The 12,742-nt window shown below is 48.8% G+C and overlaps 1 protein-coding gene across 1 annotated transcript in view; it reads right to left on the bottom strand.

Moving 5' to 3' along the window:
• Syt13 (synaptotagmin 13) overlaps positions 1-12,742 on the bottom strand; it is a 40,760-nt gene that overhangs the window by 7,128 nt on the left and 20,890 nt on the right. Inside the window, exons 2-4 of the mRNA XM_032903752.1 lie at positions 7,680-7,905; positions 5,447-5,581; positions 2,292-2,593 (exon numbers count right to left, since the gene is read on the bottom strand). Coding sequence (XP_032759643.1) covers positions 2,292-2,593; positions 5,447-5,581; positions 7,680-7,905 — 663 coding nt within the window. The remainder of the gene's footprint in view (positions 1-2,291; positions 2,594-5,446; positions 5,582-7,679; positions 7,906-12,742) is intronic.

Genomic DNA, 12,742 nt, shown 5'->3' with positions numbered 1-12,742 from the left:
GCACATGCCACTTTTGGCTAAAATGTCTTCTGGCAGGAACTGGGGCACTGCTGCCACCTCTGTTAACCCATTCAAGCCCAGAAAAGAAAAGAAAAGAAAACAAAACAAAACCAGAAACATCTGGGTTGCAGAAACTGCAGACTCCCTCAGCAGCTTTAAATCAGTCCTCAGTCTCCATCTGGGTGGGGTTCCAGACCTGGCCTGGAGCCGAATGGTTCCTGCTGCACGCCACTGCCCAGAGGGTGCCTGGCTAACTGTGGAGTAGTGACAGCTGCAGCAGGAGATGACATTGAGATGGATGAGCCTGAGGACAGGACTGCTGCAGCTGTGGCTTGCTGCCTGGGACACAGCAGGGGTTGGGTGAGGTGCTTGTGCATGAGTGACTGTTGTCTTTCAGGGGATAGATAGAAACAGGCAAGACCCAAGATTCTGTCTCAGTGAGGTGGATTTCAGCCCTTCTGGGGTCATACCAAAACACCAAGCCTGGTAGGTGGAACTTTTAAGCTCCAGGAAAAATAAGCTTATTAGTTTAATAAGCCCACATGTCTTCTTTCCCACCAGGGACCCTGTAGGTGGCCCCATATGCACCCCAAGCCACACAGTCATTAGAAAGTGTGCGTTGAGACATCGGATCTCAAAGGGTGGCTGTGGTTTTTCCTATCAATTTTCCAAGTCGAGAAAAGACAGAAAAAACAGAGCCCAGAAGAAACAATGAGCCAAAGAGAAGCAGGTGAGGAGGGAACGCACTCTGCCTGCTAAAGTCCAGGCTTGATAGGAAAGACGCCTGCCCAGCACCTCCTCTGGCAAAGGCACGGCAGTTCAGAAAAGCACCCAGGGTGAGTCAGAAGGACATGCCGTCGAGGCTGAGCTATCTGCCAGCCTTGGTCTGCTGATGCTGTGTGGATTTCTGATCGGGTCAGCCTCAGTTGCCCTGTGTGCATACAGGGTGTTCATGGTGTTGCCCTTACCTGACTGGTTTGGGAAGTGATGATGATGGTGGTGGTGGTGGTGGTGGTGGTGGTGGTGGTGGTGGTGGTGATGGTGACTACTACTGCTACTACTACTATTCAGATAGGTGACTTCCTGAGCTGAGCCACTGAGATGGCAAGCACAGAAAGAGTGTCCCAGTGGGCAGGTTGGCAACTTGCTTTATCCAGAAAGGTGAAAGGAAAGGCTTGCAACTTTGTGGGTCTTGCAAGCTCGTCCAGACTGGTCCACCTTGTGACCCCTGAGCTATGTGAAGTCTCTTGGCCCAAGGACTCTATGAATGCCACCCAATGCAAAACTGTAAACTCACGTACAGCATTCTGAGATTGTTTTGCGATTTGTGTGTGTGTGTATACATACATACATATATATATATATATACACACACACACATATATATATACACACACACACACACACACACACACATATATATATATATATATATATATATATATATCTTGACTGTATGACTATTGGTGGTCAATCATGACATGTTGTGATGACGACATCGTGTGCCAGTGTCATAAGGTTAGACACATCTTCATGGTGTAGAGCAGCTAACTGACAGATGAGCTATCTTGATCAGAGGTTCCCTGAAGCAGGCTCTTGGATTGATTCTGAGGACTGACGCACCATCCCTGACATGCCTTGATTACATATTATACTGGCTGGTGGGGGATATGGCTTGATCTCCAAGGAGCCCAAGGTCTCGGCAGCCTCCACAGTGGGCACTATCCCAGCCCAGTCTCCATGCAGACCACTGACTGTACTCTGGTCTTCAAGGAGACCAGGCAGTTCATTCAGACTCAGACTTAGTACCAGCACCCCTGCCTAACAGGCCTTCCAGAACATTCCATCCGAGCACATACAGGCTCTTCTTAGACATCCCAGGATCTAAATCCTGTCTCAGATCAGCCGTCGGGAACCATCTCTAACAGTTTACCCCCAGGTCTGCATGCTCTGAGATCAGAGGGGCTCCGTGCTTCCTTCCTCCACTCACCTCTGCAGGGCTAGCTAGAGAGGAACAGAAGAACTGAAGTTGTATTTAGATGAGGGTGACTACCATAGCATTAAGCTAATGCCACCCTCACCGTGATGTGCCCCTGTTAGTAGGGCTGTCCTCAAACAAGTGCGGGGAAACCCAAGTTCAGGGCTATGCATCTGCTCCAGCCTCTGACCAGGAGCCCAAGCTGCCTTTTTTTCTGAGCTGAGAGTGTCTCTGTGTGTTGTTCCATCATCTCAACCTTCCACTCTCACACTCTACCAGCCAGCTCTAGGCCTCTGGTCTGAAAACCCCCTACCTTTGCTGTGGTCTTCAGTTCACCCCACTGTGCTGTCCCCAGGGGTACAGATGCTCCATTCAGGCCCAGGCGGAGTTCCCCAATCACACTATGTCGGGAGAAGCGGTCACAGGTCCGCAGGGTGAGTGTCAGGGTAGCTGTGGGGAGCTCTTCCTCACCCAGGGGCAGGGCCAGGCCCTCCTCCCAGGTTGTGTGCAGCTGCCGTTTCTTCAGAGCCGTCTGTGCCTCCACGGAGCCTGTCTTGACAGCCACACTGCCCTGGATGTAACAGTCACAGCCTCCTTCGTGGTCACTGGTGACAGCTGCAGGCAGGAACAAAACAAGACAGACCTGGGACTTCCTGGGCATTGGGGGACTGGCTACAGAACACAGATGGCCTTGGGTGTCTGCAGGACCATGGGGCTGACACAGCATTCCATCACTATGTAGCTATGTAGGGAGGAAGCTTTTCAAAATGGGACATCATGGGTTGGGGAAAGGGCTCCTTGGATAATAAGGATAAAAGAAAGCACTTTCTAGATTCCTTCTGACCTCAAGATTCAGAGACGTCCTCATTGGTGCCAAGGCCTTTGGAGAGCTTTGGTTAGGATAGCTACCAATGCTGTGTGTGACTCATGTATTTTTGTATTTTAAATATTTACCACACAGCCACTTGCGATCTGAATCACCCAGCTGGCGCCTCATGAATGTTGCTTCCGATTCTCAACCTTGATGTCTTGAATGTGTCACACTGTGGATGGTGTTAGTCAGCCTTCTGACACTATAACAAACACCTTGGAGAACCAGCTTAGAGAGCGAAGAGGTTTACTTGGACTCACAGTTTTAGAAACGCTAGCCCATAGTACCAGTGGTTATATTGCTTTGTGAGGCATCATGCCATGGTGGAATCACATAACCCAGCAGAACAATTACATCATAGCCAGGAAACAAATGAGTGTGAGAGAAAGAATCCAGTGGGCTGGGGAGCAAGCGTTGGCCGGATGCACCTCTGGGGACAGTTAGAAACTAAGCTATAGCATTTGTGTGAATCTCTTAGCGGTTATTTGGGCGTTGGTCTTTAACCTCACCAGGAAAGGGAACTGAGTCTCCCACACAGTGTGCCCCGCTTCCCTGCTGACCAGTGTTTATAAAGTGTCATGGTGTGGGTGTGTCCTGCAGACCCTCTTCCTCCTAAGACTCTGATGACTGTCCCTTCAGTGTGGAAGCTGACATTTCAGAGAGAGATGTCGAATGAGCTTGTTCTCCACCAATGAGGCCTGAGGACCTGACGCCCCACCAGTCAACAGCTTCCTTCTGTGCTTCCTTGGGCTGTTTGTTCCTGGCTCCATCACTCATGATCAGAGTGACCTGGAGCGCTCGGAGGAGAGGTTAGAACTGTTTCCTAATCTGTAAAATGGTAGTTACCTGAGGACCAGAGGTGTCCATGGAAGTGCTTAAACGTCTTCAGCAACAGTAAAAGAATTTGAGTAAAATTCTCACTCAAATATGGAAACAAGGGGCTGGGGTGCAGGGAAGCTCAGGGTAGGGCACTTACTCAGCAGGTTTGAAGCCCTGGTTTGCATTCTAAAGGGCCAAGTTCAACACAAGACTGACGTGGTACACGTGATAGTTAGCTTTGCCAATGACAAATCTAGGAGACAATCCTATGGGCATGCTCATAAGGAGCTTTTAGATCTCAAAGACCCACCAAACTGTAGGAGGTACCCTATGTCTGAGATCCTAACCTGAATAATAATAATAAAAAAAATTAGCCTCAGAGCTCATTGTTCTCTGTTTCCGGTCAGTAGACACAATGTGCTTGGCTGCCTCAAGCCCCGGCAGCCATGGTACACAATGGACATGCATCCTCCAACTGTGTGGCAAAATTAATCCTTTCTTTTTTTTTTTTTTTTTTTTTTAAAGATTTATTCATTTATTATATATAAGTACACTGTAGCTGTCTTCAGACACACCAGAAGAGGGCATCGGATCTCTTTACAGATGGTTGTGAGCCACCATGTGGTTGCTGGGAATTGAACTCAGGACCTTTGGAAGAGTAGTCGGGTGCTCTTAACTGCTGAGCCATCTCTCCAGCCCCAATCCTTTCTCTTTAAGCTGTCTTTGTCAGGATATTTTATCGCAGCAGCTAGACAAGTCACTAATGCAGGTTTGTATCTTAAAATGTCCTGAAAAGCGAGTGGGCTGAAGGTTTGGCCCCTGGTTGATGGTGCTCTAGGGATTCTTGAAGAGGATCTTAGGACTCTGCCCAGCCCCTGCTTCCTCGTCACTGTAAGGTGGGTGGCTTTGTTCAGTGTGTGTTCTCTGCCGTGGTGTTCTGCTTACTGCGGTGTTCTGCTCACCACTGACCCAAGGCTAACGAGGCTGAGTGAAACTTCTGTGAGCCAGAACAAATCTTCCTTCCTTTCCAGTCCCCTCCTCAGGTATTTTGCCACAGCGATGGAAAGTTGGCTAACACAGAAACAGAAGACACTGGGGATGGAAACAGCACAGGTGGCACTCCACTGCCTCCAGCCCCGGTTTCTCCGTAAAGTCTTAACTTTGTTGTTGGTGGGGTGTACTGTCAGAGGAGCACTCCCCAGGATATCCCACCAGACAGACTACCCGATTCATGCGGAAGTTCTCAGAAATGTGTGTGACCCTTGAAAGACTGTCTTTGTCTGGTGCAGCCCCCTGTTCGATGTTGAGGGCATTGCTGACAAAGAACGCTAGCCGTTCATCCATCACTTATCTCCCTATCCCAGTGGGCAGCCGGCCAGGCCACCTTTGCTAAAATACCCTGCAACAAAATGTGGCCAAGTGAGAAGGCGCCAACCACTGGATAAGAGAAGTGACTCATACTCTGTCCATTAAGGCTATTATGGGATGGCTGTGACCTCTTCTAATTCTCATCTTATCAGCTAGAAGCCCCTACGAGGAGGTCTGAGGAGCTTAGAGAAGGTGTAGGGGACTGGTCCTTGAGTCACCATGCAGAAGAAAGATGTCTGCTGGCTAGGAATCCCTGGTGTGCACGGTTATAGAAGGGGCGGGGAGGGAAGAATCTCTTTGTCTGAGCATCGTGCATGAGGGACTGTTTGAGTGCTAACCTTTGCTCTCTCCAGCTGCAGACTCTCCCATCCCACCCACAGGGCCTGCCAAACGCACAAAGCAAGCAGTACCTTCCAGGCTAGTCACAAATAACTCGGCCTTCTTCTGGTCATAGTCCAGGCGAAAGTGGAGTTTGGGGGCCTGGTTCCAGCTGGCAACCTTCTCTGGGTTCCAGGTCTCCATGACACAGACATCCTCTACTACACCTGGGAGACAGACAGGTTGACCATGACTGTCATGCTGGGCTTCTGATCATATCATGCTATCTGTGCCATCCAAGCCCAAAACTGTCCCTAAAGGGAGTTATAGAATTGCACCTCAAGGGACCAGTATGGTTCAGTGGTCAATATGTGGGTTCTAATAATACACTTAAGTTGCCATGTAGTAGCTGTGTGTTCTTTAGGGGATGTTCTCAGCTCTGTGCTGGTCTATAGTCCACAAGGAAAGCTGTCATGTGGTCACATGGTTGCAGCGGGGGATGGAATTATGGGCAAATCTCACAGGAAAGAACAGGCAGAGAGAGCAGCCAGACCAAGTCTAGAGTCAAAGCCACTGGCGAGGATGGTGGCTTTGATTTTGATTTTATTTCCATTCAACACTTGCTGAGTGAACGGAGGACCTTATCTTTAATCAAGAAGCTCCCAAAACTGCCAATGTTGCTGACTTCACCCCTCTCTTGAGCTAGAGCCTAATGTGAAAGATTCTCGCCAGTCAAGTCTGAAAGGAGAATTAAGAAGCCATAGTAGCTGCCGCAGATGACACTTTAAGCAACCAGAGCTGAACTGCTGATCCTCGGATGAATCAGAGGGCAGGACTCTAGGGGACCATTAGTGTCCCCAAGGACTCATTATTAGATTCTTTCTATAAGCTATCCTCTAAGGAGCAGATCCACTATGGTGAGACGAAGGCACATATGTGTGCAGGATGCGGATGGCTCCCAAAGCCATCCTGAGGATGCTGTAGTAGACTGGGTAATGAGGGGCTTAATGGTACCTAGAGGTCTTGGAGCTCAGGCAGCCTCAGACTGAGGACCCATTTATCTGCCATCACCTGGTTGGGCTTCTGTCCAGGGGCAGCATCTGCAAAGTTCCCTCTGCAGCTGTTTTTTTCTTGAGTGACCAAGGGACAATACCATGTGAGTGGCAGGAATGGACTCTTCTTCCAGACATGAGGTGCTGAGCACTATAGTGAGGGGGGCAGTGGAGTTGGGGGGGAGTCAAACACACTCAGTATATCATATCATGGGATGTCGGCTGAAGTGCCCAATGCTGCCAGCTGTCTGCAGGTCAGAACCAGGATGCTGCCCTCTGCGACGGGAAGGAAATGAAGACACCAGTCTATGCGTGCTGGATTCTCTGCAGCCATGAGGGTTCCATCCTGGATCTATACAAGCACTGAGCAGTCTCTTGAGAGAGGCTCTGACTGTGGGAATCATCCCTGAGAGTACTCACACCCATCAATCTTGCCTGACTTTCAATTCTCCTGTCTTCAATTTTGAATCTATTTAAAATGTGGGCAGGGAAGCTTGACTACTGACAGCCAAAAGGATCGGCCATTTGCAGCACAGATTGAAGTGGTTTCTGAAAAGCCAAGCTAGTGAGTACTGGCCCCTGTGGTAGGCCATCTGTCCACTGACCAAGAGGAATGCACATGAACCCAGGTCATTGTTAGAGCTGCTGCGTCCTGCCCCGCCACATGCAGCAAACCTGTCTCACAGGACTGGCTACCTCTTACTCTTAGGATTGTCTCTCTGAGAAGCTTCTGTATTCCTGTGGGCTAAAGCCTGAATCTCAGCTCCCCTGCGTTTGCCCTGGCTGCACCATGCTGGCTACCTCTGGGTCCTGTCTTCTGAAACCTGATGCTCATAGGAAGAATAGGGACAGTGACAATAGACATATATGTTTTGGTGCTTTGTGCTAAGCCCTGGTTTAGTCATTATTTATATACATTTAACAGTAACTTTCCCAGGTGGGTGATAATATGGTCCCACTCCATCGATGAGAACGAAGTCCCAGAGAGGCTTAATAGTATGTCCAGTGCAGTACAGCAAGCATATAAAAAGGCAGAGAATTAAACACAACTCAGAAGCCTGTTTTTAACCTTGATTTTTTTTTTTTATCCCTTATGTAATTACACAGTCAGATCTGAAACAGACTTCTCATTTCTCACAGAAAAGCTAGATGCCAAACGTTGGCGTATACCACATTGGGGCTCTGGACAGCTTCAGCATTTCACACACTGTATCCAAAGACACAGGCAAGACCCTTCCCAGACCCATGCTGCCCACCAGGTGCAGAACCCTACCGTTCTGAGGGAGGATGAACAGCTCCTCTGTGACCTGCCTCTTGAGGCGACTGTCACTCTGGGCCTGGGGGCTGGCAGGTGCAGCAGACTCCTCTGTGGTCCCCAGGGTGTAGTCTGCGTAGTTGATGACTTCTGGGGCCGTCACAGCTGGCCGGGGACCGTAGATATCCGGGAACTTAAGGAGAGGTCGGGGCTGGACAGGCTCTGTGGACTTTTTAACGTTGAACTACAAACGTGAATAGAACCGGTTAGTTGGTATGAACACAAGAATGTGGTAGGGACCATGTCCACCCCAAGAAGGAAAAGTGGGGGCTGACTTCCTGAAGGAGGCATGGTCAGAGGTCTGCTTCCAGTCTCTCCCAAAAGAACATACTCTGGGAAGGGAAAATGTCACTCCTAACCACATTTCAGAGTGTATGTGTGAATGGCGGTCGGTGGGCATAAGCCACCATTCACCCTCCCCCAACCATCTCTGAGTAAGGTCATGCTTCTTCTGTGCACACACACACCCCTTTGATGGCCTTCCTCTCTGTCACTCTGTCTTACTGTCATCTGTCTCTTATTCTTCGTTCCTTCTCTTTGTCCCTTTCCAATGGCTGAACTGGGCTAGTGGTTCCCCTCTATATCTACCACAAAATCCAGACTCCTGTGGTGACCTATAAGAGCCTGCCTTGCCTGACCCACTGGCCTCTGGCACTTCCCAAATCTGTCCACCTCCCTTCTCAGGCCCCAAAGGCCAGCTCTTAGCTACTCATTACCCTCTGAACTATTCCCACCTCTCCTCACCACCACATCTGGTCTTTGGCTCACAGCACCGAGCTGTTCCTTCAGGTTACAAGAGGTCGGTGACACTGTCCTTTAGGGAGATAGCCCAAACAGCAGAAGGAAAGAGGGAGCCCATCTGCCTGTTTAGGAGATATGGCGTCAGCAGACCGAAGGTCGAGGGCAGGACTGCATGCCATCCACAGGCAATTATAGAGCCTGGAAATCAGGCCTGACCTTGGCCTTGAAAGAGGGAGGTGTGCAGAAGGCAGAAGGACCATGTCCCCGACACATAGTAGTACAGAGCCACATCCTGCGTCTCACCTAAAAGTGGGTTCCATCTCTTTTACTATTTCGTGGTGGGGAAACTGAGACTCAGAAGCACTTTGGACCATTCAGAGCCCCTAGAAACTGACCAGATTTCATACCATTTGCCTGTTGGTATTGGCTGCCATTTGGACATTGCTAGTGAACCGAATGGTAATTGTAACACCTGGTCCAGCCTCAGGGGTTCTACCTTGTTCCTCAGCCCCAAGGAGTTCCTGGATACGCTGGTCTCAGCCACCCTTGACTCAGAACCAGTCTTGTCTGCCACATATTGGAGCGAGAAGTGAGGCTGTTTGGGTGGCCTTGGGAGCACGCCCCTGGCTGCATTTGATTGTATTCCACCTCAATTGTTTTATATGAGGGCTGGGTTTGGTTCTTGGCTGAGTCATGACTGGCTGAACTTGTGGTTTTGGTGGGGGACTCATCATTGGCTCCAGAAATGAACGGGGTTCTCCACGGGGCCCTTCACAGAGCTACAGAATGCTCTCCTGCCTATCCTGAAGCGGAAAGACCCATGGTGACTCCTTCCATTGCTTCCCCGCACACGGTCACCTGGTTGTCTGGGGCCATGTTCACCTCCTAGGCTGTGATTGCTTCCTCTGATCCTCCTGTCCATGGCACTGCCTTGGTGGCTTTTCCTGTTCAATCCTAGGGAAGCCAGCCCAGATGCTATGGTGGGCATGTCCTCCAGACAGAATGTGTCCCCACTAAGCAGAAACCACACACCCCTGTCTTGTGACTGCAAGATGAGTCAGTTAGAACAATGCCAACACCACTCACTGCGGGTGGAAGGACACAGAGTCTGTGTCCCTGATATTAATATCATTTGGCCACCAAGTCTATCCACCCTGTGTCCTGGCCACCTCGAATGCTCACAAGTGATATTGTTCTTACGTTTGGAGCTCTGCCTTGCAGCCCAAAACATGCTAAATAGATGCCCGGCATTGCAGCCCCTCAGGGGTCATCAGCCTGATGTCCACTCAGCCTTGGGCAGGACTTTGTACCCCTGGAATCTCTGTATACCCAGCCTATGGCTTCCACACTTGGTATTGATCCTTATCCTGAGGGCAAACAGTGGTGGCCTTTTGCAGGAATGATTAATGGCCCAAGCTCTGGGAGCTGCTGTCAGTGACTTACATCCTCAAGGCACAAAAGCACCAATCACACATCTTGTTCCTCATTTCAGAACCCTGTTTCAGGGCCACTGAGTTGGTTCACTGGGTAAGGGTATTTCTGTCAAGTCTGACAACCTAAGTTCAATACTCAGAACCTACATAGTGGAATGAAAGAATTGACTCCTGTGGGCAGTCTTCTGACCATATATGTACCACGCATGTGTGGTTGATACACATACATACATACATACATACATACATACATACATACATACATGTAAGAAATTTTGTTCCATGTCAAATAACAGAAACCTTTCAGTCCATGTCATAGAAAAGAGGTTGAGGGCAGAGGGAGCCTAGGAGAGGGGTTTGGGGGTGGGGATAAGAATGCCTGAGAGGGGCTGGAGAGATGGCTCAGCGGTTAAGAGCACTGACTGTTCTTCCAGAGGTCCTGAGTTCAAATCCCAGCAACCACATGGTGGCTCACAACCATCTGTAATGGGATCTGATGCCCTCTTCTGGTGTGTCTGAAGACAGCGACAGTGTACTCACATATATAATAAATAAATCTTTAAAAAAAAAAAAAAAGAATGCCTGAGAGAATGAGAATGTTAAGGAGCAGGCCCTGCAGGCACACTGTACCCAAGTGGAGGTGGAGAGGTGACCTCAGAACTGGGTCTTCTGGTCTCCCTGTCCCTGCAGCCCAGGACTACAATCAGGAATGTCTGTCTGTCTGGAGTGTGTCAGAAGAGACACGCATTCAAGACAGACCCCTCGGAGGAGCCCCTTGGAGTTCCAGTCTCACCTATATCCTAGGCTGTTAACCTCTGATTCCCTGCACCATGACCAACTCTGCAGGTACCAGGTTCAGGCTGGGAAGGAGTGTACAATAGCCCTTGAGACATGCCTGGTCATGTCTAGCCTTCCTCCTGCTGCAGGGCTGAATCGGCCATCAAAACCAATCAGGGAATATAGAGCGCTAAAAGACTATGGGGAAAGTCAGAAACTACTCCGCCCAAAAGCAGGCAAAGGAATGGTCATTCTCCAAAGAGGAAACACAGTTACCACCTCGGTGATGTGTGCTCGGTAATTTCTGTCAACTTGACACAAGCTGGATCATGTGGGCAGAGGGAACCTCAAATGAGAAACTGCCTCCATAAGACTGTGCTGAAGGCAACAGATTTTCTTCATTAAAGATAGATGTGGGAGTGGCCAGACCACTGTGGGTGGTGCTGCCCCTGAGCAGGTGATTCTGAGCTACATAAGAAAGCAAGATGAGCGAGCCAAGGGGAGCAAGCCTCTAAGCAGCACTCCTCCATGGTCTCTGCTTCAAGTCCGGCCTCCAGGTTCCTGCCTGAGGAACAGAGAGACAGAGGAGAGAAAGGAAAGAAAATGGCAGCGCAGGCATTGCAATGCTACTCGTCCTTAAAAGAGGAGTCCTGAAATTCTACTGTATGCACAGACCTAGAGAACATGAGTGCATCTGGAAGATGCTGCTGGCTACAAGACAAGCCTGAGAGACTCTGTGTGGTCAGACACCATAGGTAGGATGCAGAAGGGTGGTAGCAAGACACAGTGGGGAGGAGGGAGGCACTGTTGAAAGGGGACAGAGTTCCAGCTTTACAGAAGCAACATGCCATGGCGATGCTGGCTCATCACCCAGCCAGTTAAATATGTGAGCATATTTAACACACACGCCACACTGAGCAGACTTCATGCCATGCGTATTTAGTACAATAAGGCATAGCGGGTCTGGTGTGTTGGTCAGGTATGATGGTTCCTTATGTAATCATAGCAGTTGGGAGGCAGAGCTAGGGAGACTGCCATGAGTTTTGAGGTCAGCCTGGTCTACAATAATGGGTTCCAGGCCAGGCAAGGATATGTACTGAGAAACTGTTTTAAAAAACCCAATACATACACACATTCACATAATACACACACACACATATGTATATATATACACATACACACATATATTTACAAACACACATGCATATGCATACATAAACTATATACAGCACATATACACACATGTAACATACATATATAAATACACATACATAAACATATACGCACATATAAAGCATACATATACATACACATATATACAATATATATACATACATATACAAACACACACATACATATTACACATTGAAGTTGGCATAGTGATTCATACCTGTAATTCTAGCACTCAGGAGTTGGAGGCAGGCCGATCACAAATTGAAGACCAGCTAGGCCTATATAGTAAGATCCTTCCACAGACTATATCTATATCTATATCTATATCTATATCTATATCTATATCTATATCTATATCTATATCTATATCTATATCTATATCTATATCTATATCTATATCTATATCTATATCTATATCTATATCTTGGAAAACACTTATGAAAAGCCAGTAGCTCTAGGGAGAACTTGCCTCTGTGTGCAGGAAACCTTACCATAAATTTCTGTTTTTCTTCCTCTTTGTTTTCCCTAATGGCGTCTTTGGAACTCCAGGGTTGAAGGTGACTCCTGCAGCCCCAGCTGTCATTCTGGATGCTAAATGGAGGCTGCTGCTCTCCTTGTGCCCTTCCTCCCAGCCTCGGCCCCACCTTCCTAGCTCAGGCTTCCCCAGGCTCTGTCTATGTCAGCTGTTGTAGGCTGACAGATGGCTTGAGGGCAGGGCGGGAGGACCTGGACTTAATTCAATGAGCAAATATTGATGGAGCCTCACCTCAGGCCAGGCCTCACCTGAGTGTGAAGGCTACAGGAGGGAGGAAACAGATGCCCTCCCAGGTGAGGTTTATGTTGGGAAAGCAGAAGTTAATTACAGAGCTAGACATCTGTGAAGACTCAGCTTACCTG

This window comes from Rattus rattus, chromosome 5 (assembly GCF_011064425.1).
Source record: "Rattus rattus isolate New Zealand chromosome 5, Rrattus_CSIRO_v1, whole genome shotgun sequence".
Classification (NCBI taxonomy): domain Eukaryota; kingdom Metazoa; phylum Chordata; class Mammalia; order Rodentia; family Muridae; genus Rattus; species Rattus rattus.
The sequence above is the reverse complement of the archived record's forward strand: the minus strand, read 5'-3'. Positions and strand labels throughout refer to the sequence as shown.